The sequence below is a fragment of the Neovison vison genome, chromosome 13 (assembly GCF_020171115.1).
Source record: "Neovison vison isolate M4711 chromosome 13, ASM_NN_V1, whole genome shotgun sequence".
NCBI lineage: Eukaryota > Metazoa > Chordata > Mammalia > Carnivora > Mustelidae > Neogale > Neogale vison.
Window position 1 is genome coordinate 84,920,015 of NC_058103.1, and position 17,455 is coordinate 84,937,469.

Here is a 17,455-nt window from a genome sequence, read left to right on the forward strand (position 1 = left end):
CCAAAATGACTTCAGCAAGTGTTAGACCTCTGGGAATGTAGGTTACCATTCTCAGAACACATTCTATAGTAAAAACTGAAAGACTGACCAAAGAGAGCACAAAGATCTTAAGGCCATGAAGAAACAATTCTAGAACAAGGATTCTCAAAGAGTGATCACAGCATCACCTGGGAACTTATTAAATATGAAAACATGCTAATTCTCACACTCTACTACAGATCCACTGAATCAAACTGGAAGTGAATCGCAGCATTCTAGGTTTTAATAAACCCCCAGGTAACTCATGCAGATTAAGTCTAAAGAAATACTGCTGTAAAACAGGTTGCAAAACTCTGGCCCAAAGGTCAAAACTGGCTTGCCATCTTATGAAGTATTTCTTAGAAAATATATTATAAACCCCAAGGAGTGACTGTGGAAGCAACTGAAACAGCAGCACTCCTGTTCTCAGGCTACTGAATGCAATGGCTCAGGAGGAACAGGATCCCATGATCTTCTGGGGCAAGGTTAAGAGACTATATTGTAAACCCTAAGGAGTGAGCACAGAAGCAGCTGAAACATCAGCAGCATTCCTGTTCTTGGGCTGTTGAACGCAATGGCCTGGCAGGAGCAGCATCCCATGATCCCTAAGGGCAGGGTATAAGTTGGGAGCTATGAAATAATGTAACCCTCAGTCTCTCCTTTCTGCACCTGGCGACTGCTAGCCCAAACATCCTGGGTGCCTACAAATAGGGGAAAATGCCAGCCTGCTTCAAGATATTTGCCATGACTTTATATTCCTTTCCCACACTTGGAGGCATGTGTCCTTGCTCTTCTGATAAAAAAATAAAAACTATGTGCAGGATTCAGAGGCTACTGCTCTCCCTTGCAGTGGCAGCCCCACACGGCCACTCAGACTGGTGTCTGAGAACTTTACTTCAGTGCACAACGACACCACCTGATAGTGTAAATAAGGTTTTATTCAAATATAGCCACGCTCACTTGCTTACATATTGTTTATGGCTGCTTTCACCCTACAATAACAGAACTGAGTAGCTGCTAAGTCTGAAATATTTACTATCTGATCCTTTACAGTTATCTTTGTAGGGATCTGGTCAACCTCTAACTCTTGATGATATATTCTTTCTTTTTTAAGCAGGCTCCATGCCCCAGCATGGAGCCCAACACAGGGCTTGAACTCATGACCCTGAGATCAAAACCTAAGCTGAGATCAAGAGTCGGATGCCTAACTGACTGAGCCACCCACACGCCCCTGCATGATACATTTTAAAACGCATTCTCCCATTTACAGAAGTAAAATATGCTTACTTGGGTAATTTTCAAAATACTGAAAAATACAAAGAAAAGTCAATCTATCAATGAAAGTCAATAACCAGTCAACATTTTGTCAGAAGGCAGATTTTAAAGTGCATTTTTCAAATGGAATAAGCACTATTTCTAATTGATGAGTTAGGGTTCATGTATAACAACACCCATTCCCCTGAGTGAGCCATTCATTTAGGAAAGGGGTTAAAAAAAAAAATTAGAAGGAGCTGGCATACCGTTTAATGTATCCACCGCTAGCTGCTCCAGTGGTTGGTTGTTGAGGCTGACCATTTGTCACTCGGCCTGGCTGCTTAGATACTACATTGCTAGGAGAGTTGTCTCCACCATCTCCCCATGTTGCCTTGTAGGCCTTACCAGACTCAAAGTTCTTTGTCCTGTGTAAGAGTCAGGATTGTAGAGAGATACGGAAAAGCAGGAGAGGAAGAATTATAACTATTAGTGTTTTTTACTTTCAGGATGACCCTCACATCCTTAACATGAAAGCTACCTACAGCTAGATCTAAGTTAGCTATGCTATGCTCCATTATAATATGGTATATGAGAAAGATGAATTGTGAAGGCCACTGACATTAAACATTTTTTTAAAGGTTCAACTATTTACATAAAATGTTCACTAAAAAGTTAGCAAGTAGCAAAATATTTGACTTTTCAGGCTTCCCTGGCCTGTAACAGTCTTCAGAAAAGAAAACAATGGATATTAGGGAAAAAAAATTCCGTAGGAAAGATGTTCTGGAATGCCTTATGAGGTTCCTTGGAGGGATCTCCCAAGTTGATGAGGGATGGAAGAGAAAAGAAAGGTGACTGAGTGGGCAATACTCAGACCCCAGCTGCCCACTTATTTGAACCAGAGTAGATCCAGCTGTTTTTTAAAGCTAGAATTTTGCATTAAATTAAAAACAAGAACATAAACCAAAATCATGAAAGAAAGGCATGAATTATTTCCAAATTGAATAGCCAATGATAACCATCTTGACCACACTGGTACCAGTTGCAAATCCTTTGACTTAGGGCTTTTTCATTTAAGATTTTACTCCCCCCAACCCCCCACCAAAAAAAAAATCCTAAATCCAAGCCTCTTAAAAATAAAAGTATATAATATACTTTAGATGTAACTGATACAGTCAAAGCCAGCATTTTATCTAGGGATTTACTACTCAAACTGGTAATAATGGCAAGAAAAAAGCCTTGTAAAGTGACTTTTAATGTTACAAAAAAATAACACAAAAGTTTTTTTTTACTGGGGCGCCTGGGTGGCTCAGTGGGTTAAGCCTCTGCTTTTGGCTCAGGTTATAGTCTCAGGGTCTTGGGATCTAGCCTGCATCAGGCTCTCTGCTCAGTGGGGAGCCTGCTTCCCTTCCTCTCTCTCTCTGCCTGCCTCTCTGCCTACTTGTGATCTCTGTCTGACAAATAAATAAAATCTTTAAATAAAAAAAAAAGTTCTTTTTTACTGATTATTTGGCTAGGTACATTTTTCATTCTTAATTTTAATTTTTACTTTTCTATAAACAAAAAGTAGTATAAAGCTGTAATATTGGTCTCTGATTTATCCCACATAATGTTAACAAGGAAGTTACAAAACTGCAAAAACAGAAATCTTTATGAAAATTGTAGCTCCTTCCTTAATAGACATAATAGACATTCCAAGTTTTGGCAAACCTAGAATCGGATCTAAACCTTAAGTCATTAATGGTATAGAAAGGGTACTATCACCTATTTTATAAGAGGTACTAAAAAGGTAAATATATCTATGAACACTGAAGAACTAATTGAAGTGCCTTTCTTGGTTCCACTTTAAGTTCTCACAATTTCCTACTTGTGCTACTATGTTTAATTAATTTATCAATTTATTAACCAGCCATGTTAAATCTGTCCTGGAACAAGGTGGGATATACCTTTTCTTTTTTTTTAAAGATTTTAAAAAATTATTTATTTATTTATTTGACAGAGAGAGAGAGAGAGATCACAAGTAGGCAGAGAGGCAGGCAGAGAGAGAGACAGAGAGGAGGAAGCAGGCTCCCTGCTGAGCAGAGAGCCTGATGCGGGACTCGATCCCAGGACCCTGAGATCATGACCCAAGCCGAAGGCAGCGGCTTAACCCACTGAGCCACCCAGGCGCCCCAGGATATACCTTTTCTAAATGATTATTTAGAAATAATTATCTGTTAGTTTGGTGAAACCCATTTACATGTATTCTTTGTTAATAAGGTAAGTTTTCAGACAAAATGCTAAAGCAGAGGAATACCTAGTAAACAAAATAAACAGCACGGAAGTTTATCAGAAAGTTAATAACTGGGGCGCCTGGGTGGCTCAGTGGGTTAAAGCCTTGCCTTCAGCTCAGGTCATGATTTCAGGGTCCTGGGATCTCTGCTCAGCAGGGAGCTTGCGTCCTCCTCTCTCTCTGCCTGCCTCTCTGCCTACTTGTAATCTCTGTTTGTCAAATAAATAAATCTTTAAAAAAAAAAAGAAAGTTAATAACTAGATGTATCAATAAAAAGTAACAGAAGGTAAGTGCAGCTTTTATCGGGATGTCAGATTGTAGAAGTGAAAGAGTGAGGGCTGGAATTCATCATGTTTCTGAGAGTCATAGTACATAAAAAGAGTAGACTGGGACAGGGCCTGCCAGCTCCTGGTCTATCAAGAAATACATACATGCTCCAACTTCCTTCTGGATCTTAAAAGATTTGAAATTCCTTTAAGTTTTTGAGAATTCTTCTTTCCATAATTAGATACAAGGGGCTCAGGATGCAAATGAATTGTTTCAACATGATATTATGGAGAATTCCAATGAAAGCATCTTTTGTGTTCTAAACAAAGAGTCCGAATGGTTATCATTCCTTCTCCCTTTAAGAGAACTGGACCCTAAAATATGTTCCAATATTAAGCGGAAAAGGTATAAAAAGGTGACTGTGAATTTTTCTTTTAATAGCTTTGCACTGGGTTGTCATTTTTTTAAAAAGATTTAATTTTATTTATTTATTTATTTGAGAGACAGTGAGCTTGAGAGGGGAAAAGTCAGAGGAAGCAGCAGACTCCCCGCTGAGCAGGAAGCCCTACTTGGTACTCGATCCCAGGACTCCAGGATCATGACCTGAGCCAAAGGCAGTTGTCTAACCAACTGAGCCACCCAGGTGCCCCTGGGTTCATTCTGCCTTTTTTTTTTTTTTCAGTCCGCTTTTCAAATGAGTTTCAATTTTAGTATATGTGCTGCCGAAGCAAGCACTCAAATGAGTTTCAAATGAGTTGGGGAAAAAAACTTTTCTCATGCAGTTATGACATGTTCTGCATGTTTGTGAAGAGGTGATTTTTAAATGGTGCTCATTTTCTATCTTCATCCACATGGCTGCTCCATGTCTCTTTTAGCATGTGCACTCTAGATAATGCCTTCCACTTTACCCTGCCACTTGCCATCACCTTGGAGTTTGTCCCGCCAAGGTGAAATACCCTTGAAAGTTATCTGTTCTTAAGGAATTGTCAAGCAGCCACTCATCTAATAATAACAATGAGGATCATGGTTTCAATCTTGTTTGTCTTCCTTCAAAGGGTCTTAAATGCATTATTATTTTTATTTTTTTAATATTTTACTTATTCGTCAGAGAGAGAGGGAGAGGCGCCTGAGTTAAGCATCTGCCTTTGGCAGGTCATGATCTCAGGGTCCTGGGATAGAGCCCCGAATCAGGCTCTCTGCTCAGCAGGGAGACTGCTTCCCCCTCTCTCTCTGCCTCTCTGCCTACCTGTGATCTCTCTGTCAAATAAATAAATAAAATCATAAAACAAAGAGAGAGAAAGGGAGAGCAAGAGAGCACAAGCAGGAGGGGCGGCAGGCAGAAGGAGAAGAAGGCTCTCCACTGAGCAAGGATCCCAATGCGGAACTCCATCCCAGGACCTTGAGATCAAGACATGAGCTGAAGGCAGATGCTTAACCGACTGAGCCACCCAGGCATCCCCAAAGGATCTTGAACGCTTGAAAGGTAATATTTCCCAAACCTGACTGAGCACAGGGCAATATGGAGGCCTTTGAACACACAGGTCTGTAAGTTACACGCTAAAAGTTTTGTTCTTGTACATATGGGGTAGAGCCCAAGAATCTTTTATTGCTATTATTGTTTTATTTAAATTCAAAAGCTCATTTAGCTTCCCAGCCAGGGAAAAGAAACACTGTCTAAGGTACTTCCACTGTCTTGTAGAAAGAGTATTTTAGTTACTCCAGCAGTCTACCTTAGTATTTCTATATATTGAGACACTGAGAAATTAATCTGGACAAAGCAAAAGTAAACACCAAGATTTTTTCTTTTTTTAAAAGGCCACAAGATTTGTAATATACTGACATGAATTCCAATCCTAGACCTGTCATTCTACTGCTGTAGAACCTTAAGCAAACTTCCATTATTTGGGGTGCCTGGGTGGCTCAGTGGGTTAAAGTCTCTGCCTTAGGCTCAGGTCATGATCTCGGGGTCCTTGGATCGAGCGCCGCTTCAGGCTCTCTGCTCAGCAGGAAGCCTGCTTCCTCCTCTCTGTCTGCCTCTCTGCCTACTTGTGATCTCTGTCTGTCAAATAAATAAATAAAATCTTAAAAAAAAAAAAAAACTTCCATTATTTGGCTCAGTCAGTTTTCGGAAATATTACCTTTAAAGCATTTAAGACCCTTTGGGGATGCCTGGGTAGCTCAGTCAGTTAAGCATCTGCCTTTGGCTCAGATCGAAGGATCCATATACATCCTTATATGTAAAACTACAATAAAACAACGATGCTGTACCAATATGAATACTTCATAGGACCATGAAAAGTTTCTGTTGATATAAATTGCTTTGAAAAGTATTAGTCAAATATTTCTATTATTTGGCTTGGATCTCAACCTGATCCTTACTTAATAGTTCATGACTTTAAGTGCACAGATTACTAAGTGGTATGTTTACTATTCTGGCCTATAAACACTCCCTAGCTTTGAGATCTATAGGAGCTGAATATAGTCGGAATATGGCTACAAAAAAAGACAACTAGGCCCAAGTTGTTTTGGCCTACAGTAAGAAATGATTCTGATCTGTGACTGAATTATTTTGCTTAATAAAATTTACAGCCCTCCTGAGAAGAAAATTAGACTTTATGATAAAATGTTTAAGCAAATTCATGACAGAACTGCTATTAAGAATGCCATCTGGAAAGTTCGATTTACCCTGTCAGTTCTGAGGAATCTAATAATCATTACCATTTTTTCCCATATAAATATCTCATTCAAAAATGGCAAGTTTGAGGGTGTCTGGATGGCTCTGTCTGTTAAGTGTCTGCCTTCAGCTCAGGTCATGATCCCAGGGTCCAGGGTCTGGGATGGAGCCCCACATCCGACTCCCCGTTGAGCCCTCTGCCCTGCCCCTCCCCCTGCTTGTGCACTCTTTCTCTCAGATAAATAAATCTTAAAAAAAACAAAGAAACAAAAAAACAAGATGGCAAATTTGAAATAGCCCTTCATCAATTCAAGAAGCTGTTGTAAAAGCAGAAAGCCAAGTATTAAGATATGATCACAGGGCCTGTGCGTGGCTCAGATGGTTAAGTATCCGACTCTTGATCTCAGCTCAGGTCTGTATCCTGGGTCTTGAGTTCTAGCTCTGTGTTGAGCTCCATGCCCAGCTTACTTAAAAAATAAATAAATAGGGGTGCCTGGGTGGCTCAGTGGGTTAAAGCCTCTGCCTTCAGCTCAGGTCATGATCCCAGAGTCCTCGGATCGAGTCCCGAATTGGGCTTTCTGCTCAGCAGGGAGCCTGCTTCCTCCCCTCTCTCTGCCTGCTTCTCTGCCTACTTGTGATCTCTGCCTGTCAAATAAATAAATAAAATCTTAAATAAATAAATAAATTTTAAAAAGTTAAAAAAGATATGATCATAGTAATATTAACAATTTATTTAGTTTTGGTTATCAACATTAAATTAACTGAATAAAGAGAGCAAAAAGAAAGCCCAATATTAGCTATAATTTTTTCATATCAAGAAGAAAAGGGACCAAATAAATACCAAATGTAATGAGTGTGTGTGTGTGTGTGTGTGTGTGTGTGTGTGTGTTGGGTGATCAGGCTACAGGAAGGAAAAAAAAGGAGGGCAAGAAACAAAGGGTAAAGATCAAATGCTCAATTTTCTAACATTTAACCATGGTCTTCACAGTTCCTAATAAGATCCAAAATTAAGGAGTCGAACATTATACTTAACAATAGGTAGACTAGGCTTAACTTTCATTTAAAAAAAAATAAGATTAGTTAGCTCTGTATTAATTCAGCATGAAACCAGAGCAAGCTAACAGGGGACATTATAGGAATTACAGAGCAGATTAAGAGGGAAAATCCTTATTTAAAAGAAAGAAAATACCAGATAAACTAACATTTTAAGTTTATATCCCACCATGTTCCAAATGATATTCAAGATGACTAGATTGGCAATTAATTCCAATTTGGTTAGTGGCCTAAGTTATGGAGAATCCAAATCATTTAGAAGCAACTCTTAAATAGGAAAAATCTTGATTCTGGAACTGGAAAGGCACAGGGAAGTAAAAGAAGATAGGATTCTGAAATCCAAGTCCTATGGAGACTGGTGGATTTTGCCTGATTCCCTTACCTTTGATCAAAACTAGGATTAAGCAATTCACTACAAACATCACCTTAATTAAAACTTCATTAGAAACTTCAGGGATGTTTTTATTTTTATAATCTTAAATGTTATTTAGCAAAAACTTAATTATCAGAACCATTAATCAAAGGAGGGCATTAGAAATTAAGAACATTTTATCAAGTTCATCTTTTGGCATACAACACCCAGAACAAATTCACTTTACACACCACAGCACAATTTTAAAGACAGTCTCCACCATTCACAAAATCCATGCACATGCACAGAAAAACCATTTGAAGCATCACCTTTAGAAAGCAGATTAACAGCCCAAACTGCGCCACAAGACTGCATCTTACTGCATCTTAAAGTTCCCTTTGATCAGTTACTGAGCTCGGCTCCTGATGTTAAGTCTTCATTTTTAGTAAGCAGATTAGAAAGAAGAGATTAATCAAGTGAGAGAATGAAACGCAGAAAAAGAGTGAATGCCAGTCAAACAGAACAGAAGCAAGTTTAGAATTGTAAAACATAATGCATTTAAATTCCTGCCTGGTTTCATAGAAACAACGAACATCTGAGAATCTAGATAAAAAGAAAAACAGGAAAATAATTTAAACCAGAGCACACTTCATTTTTCTTAAGAATGTCTGGATGATGATATTCTTTCCTAAAATTATGAGAATCATTATGAAGAGAAGGTGAAAACTAATGGAGAGGTTCTAAGACTTCTTCATTCTTTCTTGGTGATTACAGATCTCTCATTATTTCTGTTATATATTCATGTGCATTTAACTTAAAAAAAAATATTTTTACATGTCTAACTCTCCCATCAGCCAACAAGTTTCTTAAGGACATTCAATCAACAAGTATTTATTGAACACCTACTATATATCAGGTACCATGTCAAGCTTCCCAAAAATAAAGAGTAATGACAAATGAAACAGTGCCAGAGCTATACCTTACTCATCTTTGTATCTGTAGTGAGGAGGATGGAAGGAGAAAATTCAAATGTTGACTAAAATATAATTCAACATTTATTTTAATAATCAGACCTGAATTTTTACATCTCAATAAGACTTGAATAGTAGAAAATCTGTAGTACCAATTGTGAATTTCTCTAATAAGTGGTCCAGAAATACCAATTTGTCTTCGAACTATGTGTTTAACATTGTAAGTACACAGTGAAGAGAGGCATCTTCAGACAGAAGAATACCTTGCCTGAGAATAGTTAAACCGGGACACCAGCAAGTTTACTATCCTGAGACTTCCCATTTAAAGTGTGCTTCCTTTTAAATTCGGTTTAACAATTAGAATGACAACTTATCAAAGTTACCATCAAAGATGATGACACCAATTCACAATTTTAAAGTTTAATCCTGGTAGTCTGTTTAAATTCTGGTAGTCCTTTAAAAAGAATTAGCTAAAGTTAAAATTCTCTTCCAATACAGGGTTCTGTTAAATAAAGCTATGTCCATGTCTGTTTCACTTGCTGAGCTGGCTTCAATGAAAACTACCGAACAGAAAAACATCTCAAAGAACAAATCTACTCAAGACATTTTCTATATAGCAATACATCTAACAGCAACAACAAAAAGGTTCATTTTTTTCCTGCCAAAGTCAAGCAAAGTAGCTATATAGTTAAAAGCTGAGACTCTGCCTGGTTTTGGATCTCAACTCTTCCATTTCTGGTGTAACCTCTTTGTGCCTCTGTTTCTGCATATGTAAAATGGTGATAAGAAGAGTCTATTTCATATTAAGGTTATTGTTAGGATTAAACTGAAAGCGCTCAAAATAATAAAAGCCTAAATTAACATATAGGCCCACAAATCTCATCCAAACCCTTGGATGTGAGACATTTGAGAAGTACCACATAATCAATAAATACATGAGTATTTCTGTAGTGAAACAAATTAGCATTTACACTAAGTGGGATAAAGATTAAAAATAGCTTCAACTCATGCTGTTTTATGGCCTAATTAATGAGTTGAGGCACATTATGGGGAAAAAAAAAAACCTAAGCCTAACTCCTTGGTTTTCAGAGATTTTCAGATTTCTAAGTGGCAGATAAGAGGTTGTGGACCTGGGATTTTATTACTACCGGAATCAATACTAGTCTTATATGATCTACCTTTAAGAAGCTCATGTTATGGGCACCTGGGTGGCTCAGTGGGTTAAGCCGCTGCCTTCGGCTGGGGTCATGATCTCAGGGTCCTGGGATCGAGTCCCTCATCGGGCTCTCTGCTCGGCAGGGAGCCTGCTTCCTCCTCTCTCTCTCTCTCTGCCTGCCTCTATGCCTACTTGTGATCTCTCTCTGTCAAATAAATAAATAAAATCTTTTTTTAAAAAAAAAAGCAGCTCATGTTATGACTATTTATACAATAAGGCTAACTAAAGTCCGGATTAGCAGATAAAATTAGAAAGATCAAGATACTGGCAGGAATAATAGTAGACAGAGCTAAGGATGAGGATATCATAGAGGCCAAAAAGTCAATGTTATTAAGAGAGAGATGCAAGGAAGGCAATTAAAATCTGACATCTTTAAGCTGGAATATCACTCTCTTCTCTTCAGGGAACAACTGTTCTCTTATAGGAGCCCCTTCATTCCATCTGCTAAGAAGTGCATTCTCTGGACCTACTGAGAAAGGGTTCTGCTCAGGTGAGAGCCTGCAAACTGCCTCAGGACCATGTTCCACCTTCTTTCTCACCAGCGTCCCAGAAAATCCTGCCTATGCTTGGCTAGGATATTCAAAGTGAAACAGTAATACTAATAGTTAATACTTCTGTAGTTCTATTTCCCACTTTCTAAGACCATCTTAGGATTCACTGCTTTTCCTGTTTATCAACCCCTGACTCAGGGGTGATTTTGCTCTATATTCTCAGGAGGATGATTTCTGCCTTTCTCTTCTCCTTATATGTAATCTCAGGGAAATTCATTTGATTTTTCTCCTCTGCACTTTTGAAAGGGTACACAGAACACACGAGAAAAGCACAAGTTTGCAATATATAGTTAAGAGTTTAGGTAAAAAAAGAAAAAAACTTGTGCATTTCTAACTTGTTTGCTTAAGGTAATCTGCTACGCCCCGATGGACAGGTTCATTTTTAAATTTAAAGTCATTATTTAAATATGCATTTTTAGAGAGTCAACCAAGGTCTAAACAGGCCAGCAGATCTGTCTTAGAATAGAAGGCCAATGGACAACAGTAGGAAGAATATTGTCAAATTTTAATTTTTTATGCTCAAAACAAACACTAAAGTTGACCAATAAGCAACTTAATTCTATTTTCTCTTGCAGAGATGGCAGAGAATGCTGTCACATGAAAACACTTATCTAAAAGTATGACAATATAACAAAAGTTCCTCCTTTCCCAACTCCTTGAGAAGTAAAAATGCTGAGAGTATGTAAACCTTTGTATCCCACTTGTGGTTTACCATACCACAACTGAGACAACTACATCAAGTACTAATGTTTATGAAGCTCTTCTCAAATGAATGCTCTCAGCAGTAAGGATGGTCATTCAATTTCTAGACGTTGTCATTTCAACTAAGGGGAAAGTTCAAAATTGTTGTTTTGTTAATAACAGACAGAAGGGAAGATAATGGTTAACTGCCTCAGCCCAAACTTCCTCCTGGTCGAAATACATAAAGTATTTGTCAACTATATGGAGTTTCGTTTACTAAAGAGTAAGTAGGGAATTTCAATATTCAAAATGGGAGTCACCAAAAAGATTGAATTTCTTTCTGTCAATCATAATCTTAAACACTTATACACAAAAAATTTGAAGACTTTTCATCTCCTACTTTACTAGAAACTTCAAATTTTTAGAGGCCTCTTTGATTTTCCCTTCTTGTGTTTGACATACAATCAGTAGCTTTAAAATAAATTCCCTTGACTTATACTTTTTTCTCTAATCTCACTAATAAGGCCTCACCTCACAGGCCCAGATTACAAAAGGTTCCTAACTAGGGCAGTTATATACGCCACTCCAATCTATCTACCCCTTAGTCCACCTACGTATGTCTTAATTTTCACTTCTCATCTATATGAATCATGCAGCTCAGTTAAGTCAGACTCCTCTGTAATTTCTGTTTATATTAGGAAATGCCTTCCCTAGTTCTTCCACGTTCCTTAGAACGTGGATCTGATTAGATCCTTCTAATCACTGAGTCCAATGCTAGTCCTCACTCTCCTGTAGTATTTTTCCAAACCAAATTTTATCAGTTCTGTGTCCTCAGTTGACACATGATTTTGCACTAGATGTATATATTTTCTACTTTTTTGCTATTCTCCTTCATATATCCCATCACATGGTAGGTCTTTTGAAGATAGGATCCAAGTCCTTTACTTCCTTGGCCATTCCTCATGTGCCTACCACAGAGTAGGTATTTTGTTAATAATCTCTGTTTGAAAGGAAAAGACACTAATTCCATCCTTCTCTGTATTAGCCAGATGTTTATTTCCTATATTATGTTTCATGTACTATTAAAAAACAAAATTGGGACTTGATTCAAGGACTGACTAAATTCAAGCCACGGTTTTCAGTGAATGTGCCCATTTACATGAAAAGTTTGTTCTGCCTGAAGGAAAAATGGCTTAAATTTATCTAACAAAGTTCCTTATTTAGGCCCAGGCACACTTCCGACCTTCCTGGAGGATGGGAGGTTGGCGTGTTCTCACTTTCATTTTAAAAAGGTCTTGATTTCTCAACTCACCTATTACATGGGCAGACGCAAAGGCCACAGCACTTGTTGAGTTCCGTTAAAGTCTTCTCAGCCTCTCTCATGTCTTTATTTATTTGGTCCATGCCTTCCTCTATGCGGTTTAGTTGTTCTAAGAATAAGTTGTGGAAGTGACATTTTGTGTTATATTCACAGTTACAATGAGAAGACACTATTAATAGGGAACAGCAAACTTCAACTTTGAATCCACCAGTAATCCATCCCAGTGACTTTATCGGTGCCAGAAGGTACTACACACTATGCAACATGAGAACAATCTTTCACAAACTGATCCCAAGGCACCTGGCTTCTTATTGTGGGAAGATATGCTCTAAAGAAATTTGTATAATAGGAGCATGTGAAGGCTTATATTTCAAGATCAACCTTGCAACTGATTTAAGTGTACTCTGACCAGACTGGATCCCCAGCATTTCTCTCTCTCAGTAAGTTCAAAACCTGAAGGCTATCATAAGTCTAATCAAATCTAGGCCAGATTGCTCAGGGCCAACTCAAACGGAATGATTCCAAACTTACCTGAATCTAAACCTGTTTAAGGACTTAACTTGACTTTTGAAAATGATGCTAGAATATCACAGTATCTAATATATGAATGACAAATACACACAGTCCTGCTACCTGACAAATACTTGGTGTATAATTGGGTATTGTTGCTCCCACCTCAAACAGGCAATAAACAGGATATAATTCAAATCAGAAAAAGGAAGTAAATGAATCACTCTTATCTTACATAGGGAAGGCACTCCCAAGGCTTAATTTTAGACATGGCTGATTTGGAAGGGCCTTCTGACGTCATAAGTAAAATCAAGAGTTTCTGCCATGACTGCAACTCACCCCCTTGTTCATCCAGCATAGTGATAGTCTTGATTCCTGCATCCTGAGACTAAAAGAAGAGAAAAAAGCTGAGAGCAATACAACACAACATAAAAGCAACAGAAACAAAACCTATAAGGCCTAATCGCAAGAGAGAATCATTTAGAAACCCAAGTTCTCAGAGGATCAGAGCTAGAGAGAAAGCTAATACCCCACAGCAACAAACTTTAACATATTAACCCCCCCAATATAATTAAGTCAAAATTCATGGTGACTTGATCTTCTCTGTCATAGTCTATAGTGTCAATGGGAAAAACAAAAACGGCCCATCAGTTCATTATTTGACAAGTTCAGCAATTGCTGGTTTCAAATAATAAAAGCTTACTGATACCATATACTTCTGACTCCTAACAAAAATTCCAGCTTGTGCTATCAAGATCCCACTTATACAATTTTTCTGCTTAACGATTAAACATTGACTTACCTCAAGGGCTAAACCCAGGATTCTCCTTGTACTTTCCAGAGACTAGGGAAAAACACAGGCTTTTAGTATTCTAAAATATGTAGCCAAAAAAAATAAATAAATAAAAATAAAAATCTGATCACATAGTCATGATGCTGCTCCATTTTTAAATACTGCCCGTCCAGCTATATCTCCCCACTTTAAAACAAAAACAAATAATAAAGAAAGTTGATCACTGTAATTTTACTTATTTTCTTCCTACCAGTTGCTCCTTAAGAAAAAATCTGGAAGGTAAAGTTAGCAGCATTCATAAAAGTTTAATGTAAGCAGAAATCTAGATATATTACACAGATGTTTCCAATTCCTCAAATTGAGAGTATCTTTGTTGTAAGTAACTGTTAAACAATGACAAAAAAGGAAAATCATGCAAGCTGCTTTCACTTGTTTAGTTTTTGGTAAGTTGAAAAACTAAGGGGCCAGCAATGGCACTCTGAAGAAAATGGATTCTTGGACATAAAGGGACAGGGAGGAGGCCAACATGGATATTTCTAAGAAGGTCCTCTCATCCTTCCACTGAGAAAAGTGAATTACTTATTCCAAGTATAACATTTACCTCATCAGTAACCTGGTGGGCTCTCAGCTGAATTTCTTCTGATGACAGATTATCCATGATGAATTAAAACTTTTGATAAGCACGGAAAGTGAAATGTGGATATTCTGTAAGAATAAAGATACAAAAGGGTTTGTTTAAACAAAGAGTGTGGATTTATGGAATTCAGGATACTTATCTGGGAAACAGAATAAAGAAGCCTATCTATATCTTTAGCTAGCTAACTAGCTAGCTAACACAGGTGAAGAAATTAAGGCCAGGAAAGGATAATTGGATGGTTAAAATGCTAGTTAGTACTAGAGGCAAACCTGAAACTCAACTCAGGTTTCAGGACTTCTAGTGAAGTGCTGTTTCATTTTGTTTCTTTTCTTTTGTTTTTTTCTTTTCTCTCTCTCTCTCTCTCTCTTTTTTTGTGAAGTCCTGTTTCAAAGAGAAAGTGGTCTCTCTACTTTGAGGAGCACGAACTAGAAGACAAGATTTAAGAGATTATTAATTTTTTTTAAAAAACTTTTTATTTTTAAAATTTTTAAAAGATTTTATTTATTTGACAGAGATCACAAGTAGGCAGAGTGGCAGCAGAGAGAGAGAGAGAGAGAGAGAGAGAGAGAGAGAGAAGCAGGCTCCCCGCTGAGCAGAGAGCCGGATGCGGGGCTCGATCCCAGGACCCTGGGATCACGACCAGAGCTGAAGGCAGAGGCTTTTACCCACTGAGCCACCCAGGCGCCCCTTAAAAAACTTTTTAAAGATTTTATTTATTTGATAGAGAGATCACAAGTAGGTAGAGCGGCAGGCAGAGAGAGAGGGGAAGCAGGCTCCCCGTTGAGCAGAGAGCCCTATGAAAGGCCCTACCCCAGGACTCTGAGATCATGACCTGAGCCAAAGGCAGAGGCTTAACCCACTGAGCCACCCAGGCACTCCCTTAAGAGATTAATAAAGTGAATTCTTGGTTGTATAATGCTATTCATACATTATCTTTTTTTATGATACATTTCTATTCTTTTGTCACATTGCTTCCTGAAGTCCCATCACCTAAATTATTTTTTAATAAAAATAATTTGCCTATATGTATTTATACATTATTTGAACACACAAAAGCAGTAAGGTGAAGACGTCTAAGTTAGGTAGTATTCCATTAATAAAGTAACAAAAGTCAAAGTGGTGTGCCTGAAGAATACCGGAAACATTCCAGACATGTGCCAGCTGGAGAAAATGAAGTATTTTCATTCTAAACAAGAAAAGAGTAATGTTGACAATGAACTCAGAAAAAACATGTATTTTTTAAAAAAGATTTTATTTATTTATTTGACAGATAGAGATCACAAGTAGGCAGAGAGGCTGGCAGAGAGAGAGGAGGAAGCAGGCTCCCTGCTGAGCAGAGAGCCTGAGGCAGAGCTAGAACCCCAGGAACCTGGGATCACGACCCGAGCCGAAGGCAGAGACCTTAACCCACTGAGCCACCCAGGCATCCCAAAAATCATGAAATATTTCACAGAGGATTTTCTCTTTCCAATTATAATACTGTTTGCTGTTTTAGTGAAGTCCCTAAGAAACTAATTATTCTCTTATACATAGTAACTCCTAACTCAGAGAAGATTCACAGACATTCAAACTAAAACACAATACATTTAGAAGGTGTTATTCAGTACTACTGTTGTGTACTCCTCTTTGAAAAAGACACAGGGGGCGCCTGGGTGGCTCAGTGGGTTAAGCCGCTGCCTTCGGCTCAGGTCATGATCTCAGGGTCCTGGGATCGAGTCCCACATCGGGCTCTCTGCTGAGCAGGGAGCCTGCTTTCCTTCCTCTCTCTCTGCCTGCCTCTCTGCCTGCTTGTGATCTCTGTCTGTCGAATAAATAAATAAAATCTTTAAAAAAAAAAAAAAGACACAGGGAGTAGTAAGTACTGTGTAATACTCTAGGTTGCTTTCTTTCATTACATTTGCTAGTTTTGTATTACTTTTTTTTTTCTTGTATTACATTTTAAAAACTAATTTTACCGAAGTTCTTTGTCAATGACACAGATAAAGTCTGGTTTACATTCTAAACTTGCCTTCAGGGAAGGTCTGGCAATGACAATCATGAGTTTAAGGGGGAGGGGTAGTGTTACTGGCATCTAGTAGGTAGGGGCCAGAGATGCTGCTAAATATACTCTAATTCTCCTTGGGACAGCCCTTCACAACAAATGATTATCTGGCCCCAAATGTCAAAGTGCTGAGGTTGAGAAACCCTGCCATGTAGTAAATTCACTGACCAGCAAGAACCTAGTTAACCAGTAATATACTAGACTAAATCCTTGGAATGCAGAGATTTTGTTTTATCTTTTTATCTCTAACATCTAATAGGATCTGACAGTTGGTACTGCAGCAAATATATGCTGAATGAACAAATAGCGGAAAAATAAGATGTACTCTCAAAATACTTAAGTGGATCCTGGAAACAAAGCTATATGTACCGTTAGCAGAAAGCCTGCAAATATCCACTGGAAACACAAACCAAAAATTGCCATTACATATGTATAATCTGGAATGGCCTGCTATTCACCCACAAATCTTTTTAGTCGCATCCACAGTAGAATCACTTTTAGTAGAATCATCACTGATAATACAAAAAACAACATTAGATTCTCAGTACAAAAAGGCATTGCAGGAATGCCTGGGTGGGTCAATCAGTTAAGCTGCTGCCTTCAGCTAATATCATGATCTCTGGGTCCTGGGATTGAGTCCCACATCAGGCTCCTGGCTCAGCAGGGAGCCTGCTTCTCTCTCTGCCTCTGCCTGCTTGTGTGCGCGCTCTCTCTCTCTGACAAATAACTAAATAAATAAAATCTTAAAAAAAAAAAAGGCAAAAAGGCATTGCATTTGGAGGTCTATTTATTAACCCTACTGTCACAGCTAACTGTTTTAGGTTTAATTAAGATTTTGAACATTGAC

At 38.1% G+C, this 17,455-nt stretch overlaps 1 protein-coding gene across 3 annotated transcripts in view; it reads right to left on the reverse strand.

The window, feature by feature from the left end:
* Window positions 1–17,455, reverse strand: part of SNAP23 (synaptosome associated protein 23) — a 42,360-nt gene that overhangs the window by 3,366 nt on the left and 21,539 nt on the right. For all 3 annotated transcript variants that reach the window (XM_044232484.1, XM_044232485.1, XM_044232486.1), the window contains 5 exons: window positions 14,532–14,635; window positions 13,940–13,981; window positions 13,477–13,525; window positions 12,619–12,736; window positions 1,539–1,697 (listed from right to left, as the gene is read on the reverse strand). In XM_044232484.1, the coding sequence (XP_044088419.1) occupies window positions 1,539–1,697; window positions 12,619–12,736; window positions 13,477–13,525; window positions 13,940–13,981; window positions 14,532–14,588 (425 nt within the window). In that variant the 5' untranslated portion in view covers window positions 14,589–14,635. The remainder of the gene's footprint in view (window positions 1–1,538; window positions 1,698–12,618; window positions 12,737–13,476; window positions 13,526–13,939; window positions 13,982–14,531; window positions 14,636–17,455) is intronic.